Here is a 6,312-nt window from a genome sequence, read left to right on the forward strand (position 1 = left end):
TTTCACCAATCCACTAACCTAATTTTCAGAGTAAAGCCATTTCCAATTACAGCACTGTGTATGTGTGTGTATATATATATACACACAGAGATAGAGAGATATCCATATACGAAAAAATATTTCTACCATTTGAGTATATTGTATTTAGGAAGTAGTATCATCAGAAAGTGGTGACTAATTGTGCATGTAAGAGAGTCTAGATTGTTCTCATTTCAGCTCTCTGGATGGGATGACTGGAAGTGTCATTAAATGAAAGAGTAAGAGCTTTGGGGAAAGGTAAAAAAATTCAATTTTAAATAAAGTATGAAGTTCCTATGGAAAATCCAGGGGAAGATATCTAGTAAACGAATGGACTTACAGCCTAGTGATCAGGGGAGATTTGGGGCTGAAGATTTTATACTTATGAAATTTTTCAAAAATTATTCTATTTAAGTTTATCTCTTTACCTTTTAAACTTTATCAATTTGCATATATAAATTTTCCTTAAAGAAAAGTGGACACGGTTTTTCTTATACAGAGGATTTTGTCTAAAAATTGTTGATGCTAGCTACTTTATTTATTCCATCCTACAACCTTTCACATTTTAATGTGCTATTCTTGAACGTCAGCAAGCATCTTAAGGATATATTTCCCTACAAATATTAAGTTCATCGACGTTTCTTAAAGCCAGCTTTTGTACGCCTACTTTAGTCCTGTTTTCTTCAAAAACTCAAGGTTACCTCTTTTTCTTTCCAGAGAGCCATTTTTTCCTACATTTCTATTACTATTATGTTAGTATCAAAGGATCTGTTAATCCCTCTTGAATAATATTTTGATGTTTTACAAGTCCTTCTTATTTGTGTTTTTTTTTTTGCTTTCCTGTTATTTTCCCTGTGCTGCTCAGATTTGTAACAATGTCTGATTTTAAAATCTTTTTTTGCTTTCCATATAAATAAAAAACCCAAGTCTAAATAAGTAATTTTTGGACTTTCTGATTGCCGTGTACAAATGTTTATGGAGGCCTAGTGTGCATTAACATTCAAAGATTGATACAAATAGCCTCTTAGGCTGTTAATAGATATAAATGGGTGGTGATGTGCTGATAAAAATTTAACAGCCAGCACTCTGAGTGGGAAACTGATTTGTAACCTTTCCCAATTTCCTGGTATAACACTTTCCTCCCTCCATCCCCCAAGGCTGGTTTCAGTCTGCCTGTGTGAGGTCACGGGATTTGGAGTTGGGAAGTGATCCAATCACCTTTATGAACAGTACAAATTGGTTCTAACACAATACTGTATCTTGTAACACCATACACTTCATCAGTATATAAGCTTCATATTGTTTAAAATAATAGTGTGCTTGGTAACATTTTCTGTCATAGTACATTCACATATTTGGATATCTTGCTGAAAAGTATCATTTGAACTCTTCAAAAAGTGAAACTTTGTGGTAGGGGCTAATTCTGGGTAAGTCAGACCTTCTTTTTACAACTTGAGGAATGCATACATAAATGTATGGGAAGATATGTACATGCACAGCTATATACAATAAAATGGTTCTGTTAACATCTTCCCTTTTGAAAACCTCTGGGATGACATTAAAAAAGTTTCCATCTGTTGCGCCCTGGGTGAGCTTAATTGCTGCTCCCTATCGCTGAATTAACTAGGAAATGTCATCATACCCTGCGCTTCACGTACCCCTTAACAGCATGCTTAATATCCATGGATGTTTTGGAAAAAATAAGTAAGTCTTTTGCATAGCAGTGTACTTTACTCTTATCTGGATAAATCACTTTGCCTCCTGGGCAATCCATTTGATTATAATTGAATCTCAGTCAGTAATATTTTAATGTCCTTTTGGCTATTAGGTTATCAAAGCAATAGAAGAAGGTTATCGCTTACCAGCACCCATGGACTGCCCAGCTGGGCTGCACCAGCTGATGCTGGATTGTTGGCAGAAGGAACGTGCGGAAAGGCCAAAGTTTGAACAGATAGTTGGAATTCTAGACAAAATGATTCGAAACCCAAATAGTCTGAAGACACCCCTGGGAACGTGTAGTAGGTAAGAAATAGCTAAAGAAATGAAATCTGGGAGAAATTCAAACTTCATATGAACCATTTATCTCCTCAGCCCCACCCCAATGGCAAATCGACATTTGTGTTGTTATTAAAGTCCATATTAAATTTCTTATCTTTCTAGAAGTTTTTTTTTCTTTTCAGATGGCTTGCCTTAGTTAAATCAGTGTTTAAAGAGATCTATTCATTGTTATTGCCTTAAATAAAATTTATGATCAATATCACTGGCTGTCATTTTAGAAAAATTTCTCAAGTGGATTTGTGTGATTAGGTGGCATTTCACATTTTCATATCATCAATATTACATGGATTTTTATTGCTGTTGCCCTAGTTTTTTATTATATCCATATTATCTATTGGATTGTTTTGCTTTGAGTTTCATAGTAAAATGATTCCATGAAGTTAAAGATTATTAAGGTAATTCAATATATGATTTAAGAGGTATACCCATTAAAAAGAACCTAACCGAACCGCCCCATGCATGCTTCATGGTAATGGTAATGTAGATTAGTAGTTATTCGGCTTCGTCTGCCAGGTAGACCTGTTGCTCTGTCGTCTGTACTGTAGTCAGGCCCTTACGGAGGTGTATGAACTCACAAGGTGCACAAGGGGTGCCATTAGTACAGTGGGTGCATTATGTTCTCAAAAGCACCCTCTGAACAAGTTAGTCCACAGCCAGATGTGCTTTCTGTACTCCCAGTTACTTTCAGAGAAGCAAATGAACAAATATTTACTGATTACAAATATTGTTGGCCATACTCTGAAAAGTACATGGAAGATGCAATCTGCTGGTCATCGTATCTAAATAAAATAGAAATTTTGTAGTTAGTAGGGTTTTGGGGTGTTTTTTTTTTGTTTTTTGTTTGTTTGTTTGTTTTTGCGGTACTCAGGCCTCTCACTGTTGTGGCCTCTCCCGTTGCGGAGCACAGGCTTTGGACGCGCAGGCTCAGAGGCCATGGCTCACGGGCCCAGCCGCTCCGCGGCATGTGGGATCTTCCCGGACCGGGGCACAAACCCGTGTCCCCTGCATCGGCAGGCGGACTCTCAACCACTGCGCCACCAGGGAAGCCCTAGGTGTTTTTTTTAAACTTGTTTTATTGAGGTATGGGTGATTTACAATGTGTTAATTTCTGCTGTACAACAAAGTGATTCAGTTATCCGTATATATGCATTCTTTTTCATATTCTTTTCCATTATGGTTTATCACAGGATATTGAATATAGTTCTCTGTGCTCTACAGTAGGACCTTGTTGTTTATGCATTTGGAATTTGGAATTATTGGGCAAACTTTACACATTGGATTTTTATTAGCATATCTGTTTATTATTACAATATCAATTAAATATGTAATTTTATTTTTTATATCCTTATTTTTGTGGGGCTAAGGCATGCTTTCTTTCGTAATTCATGAAAAAGTTTGCTTTTCTGTATTATTCTCACCCAGGCCAATAAGCCCTCTTTTGGATCAAAACACTCCTGACTTCACTGCCTTTTGTTCAGTTGGAGAATGGCTACAAGCTATTAAGATGGAAAGATATAAAGATAACTTCACAGCAGCCGGCTACAACTCCCTTGAATCAGTCGCCAGGATGACTATCGAGTAAGCTTAAACCTGCAAAATTATATTGAAGAATGTATCAGGTGCAATCCAAACGTTAGACTTTAGGTCATCTTCCATATATTAAAGAGGTATGAGCCCTAAAATCAGGGAGAAAATTGTCTCTTTAATAAGTGCCTACGATGTCCCAGGCATTTTGCTAAACAGACTTCTGAACATACAATATCTTTTTTAACCTTCATGGCAACAATTTTATTAAGTCAGTAGTTTTATATATGACAAGGCTAAGGCTCAGAGAATTTAAATATTTGCTCTAAACTGACTCAATTGTAAGTGGTAGCTAATTTGTCTCCATAGCCAAGTTCAAAACACCACCCAGTGAGACTTCCTCTTTCATTAACCGCTGTATTATCTATCTTTTAAAATTTTTATTTTATACTGGAATAGAATTGATTAACAATGTTGTGTTAGTTTCAGGTGTACAGCAAAGTAATTCAGTTATACATGTATAACTATTCTTTTTCAAATTCTTTTCACATTTAGGTTATTACAGAGTATTGAGCAGAGTTCCCTGTGCTATACAGTAGGTCCTTGTTGGTTATCTATTTTAAATATAGCAGTATATTCATATCAATCCCAAACTCCTGCTGTATTATTTAGATTCCTAGTCACTGGGGAAACTTTCTCCATTGCAAAAGAGGATTTCTTTCACCATGTTTGTATCAGACATTAAAAATCTCGAAATTTTAATACCAAAATGCATTATGAAATCCAGTATGAGCACTTTCTGAAGAGGTCAAAGGACGCCTAATTCAATTAAACGTAATAAGAATTTAACTTAAGATTTGGAAGGTTTGTGATTGATTGATTTTGTTTTTTAATTGAAGAATGACCTGATAAAACAGTTTTTGAAATTGCTCTGAACTGGAGGTAAAAAGAAGTAAATATTTCTTTCCGGCTCTATAACTGATGATGTGGTCTTAGGAAATACATTTAGTATCTCGACCTCAGCTTCCTTGGCTGCAGCATAACTCTTACAGGCAATGCAGTTCCTCTCAGTCAGTGTGTTTGAAAATGGGAAACAATTATCAAGGTTCTATTAGTGGGATGCTATTTATGTACTGTTGGGAGAAGTGTTTCACATTTTTCAGATGAGAAGAAAGCCAGCAATCACGTACTTTTTCCTGGCATGTCAGGAAATGGCATATACATGAATTTCGGCATGTGCATGCTCTCTCGTTTGGTTTTCTGCTAGACACCACGTGGGTAGAGCTGATGTAATTACACCTGTCTCTGCAAAGTAATCTACTCCCCTGAAAAACTGTGCTTCGCAAGGTCTCATTAGACCACGGCTATGAAATATCGCAGTACTCTACTGTGGCTATACTTTAGCTACTTGTAAATACCTAAGCTCAGTCTTTTTGGCTAATAGATACAGCTGGCATATGGCAAATTTAGGCTATTAAACATAGGTATTGCACACTTTAAGGAATTTTTTTTCCAAAATGTGGTCAAATGATTGTACTAAACTGAAGTATACAACCAATAATATGCTCAGGATTACCACACGTTGATTAAACTCAGTATAATACTTTGTATGATCCTTGATGATTCTTGATCTACTAGAGCCACGCAGTGTTTCCATTCATACTATATCCTATTTAAACAATGAAATATTTTTAACTTTCCTTAGATTCAAGAATACTACATTTCAAGTAACGTTTCCTAGCTGTACCTTAAGTTAATAATAATTTTAAGGCTTTGATAATTTCTTAAATAAAATGTCAAATCAAAGAATTCCCTGGCGGTCCAGTGGTTAGGACTCAGTGCCTTCACTGCCTAGGGCCCGGGTTTGATCCCTGGTCTCGGGGAGCAACCGCACAAGTCGCGCATAGCGGCTAAAAACTAAAGTCACATCACCCTGTTAGAAAAAAAAGGTCAAATAGTTTAAAAATAACTGATCATGACAAATTGAGATCCTGAGTAGCAGGGTTTTACAAAGGATAATGTTGATGCAGGTTGCCAATCTGACCCACTGTGGGAATAGGATCTTAATGTCCAAGAACACCAAGATAAGATCTGTGTGCCTAAGAGAAACAGATTAATTAAAGAGTTGATGACAGTTTAGTACCAAATAAAATTGTTGTAAGGTAACTAATAAAAACTGCATTTGTCTTTTTCAGGGATGTGATGAGTTTAGGGATCACACTGGTGGGCCATCAAAAGAAAATCATGAGCAGCATTCAGACTATGAGAGCACAAATGCTCCATTTACATGGAACCGGCATTCAAGTGTGATAAGCGTTTCTCCCTTATGAGGGAGACTATGGACCACGAGAGAACAGTACTGGCCTTCAGTATATGCGTAGAATGCTGCTAGCAGACAGTTGATATCCTGGGTCCTTCCAACAGTGAAGAGAAGATTTAAGAAGCACCTATAGACTTGAACTCCTAAGTGCCACCAGAATATATAAAAAGGGAATTTAGGATCCACCACTGGTGGCCAGGAAAACAGCAGTGACAATAAACAAAGTACTACCTGAAAAAACATCCAAACACCTTGAGCTCTCTAACCTCCTTTTTATCTGATAGACTTTTTAAAATGTACATAAAGAATTTAAGAAAGAATATATTTGTCAAATAAAATCATGATCTTATTGTTAAAATCAATGAAATATTTTCCTTAAATACGTGATTTCA

General features: G+C 36.3%; 1 protein-coding gene across 4 annotated transcripts in view; it reads left to right on the top strand.

Moving 5' to 3' along the window:
* The window catches only part of EPHA7 (EPH receptor A7), a gene marked incomplete at its 3' end in the record, with an annotated part of 163,884 nt that extends 157,796 nt beyond the window's left edge, over positions 1–6,088 (top strand). For all 4 annotated transcript variants that reach the window (XM_082855902.1, XM_082855903.1, XM_082855904.1 and 1 more), the window contains exons 15-17: positions 1,847–2,040; positions 3,499–3,654; positions 5,796–6,088. In XM_082855902.1, coding sequence (XP_082712028.1) covers positions 1,847–2,040; positions 3,499–3,654; positions 5,796–5,910 — 465 coding nt within the window. The remainder of the gene's footprint in view (positions 1–1,846; positions 2,041–3,498; positions 3,655–5,795) is intronic.
* Between the last annotated feature and the right edge of the window lie 224 nt (positions 6,089–6,312).

The sequence above is a fragment of the Leucopleurus acutus genome (assembly GCF_964270905.1).
Source record: "Leucopleurus acutus genome assembly, chromosome: 15".
In the NCBI taxonomy this organism is placed as follows: Eukaryota; Metazoa; Chordata; class Mammalia; order Artiodactyla; family Delphinidae; genus Leucopleurus; species Leucopleurus acutus.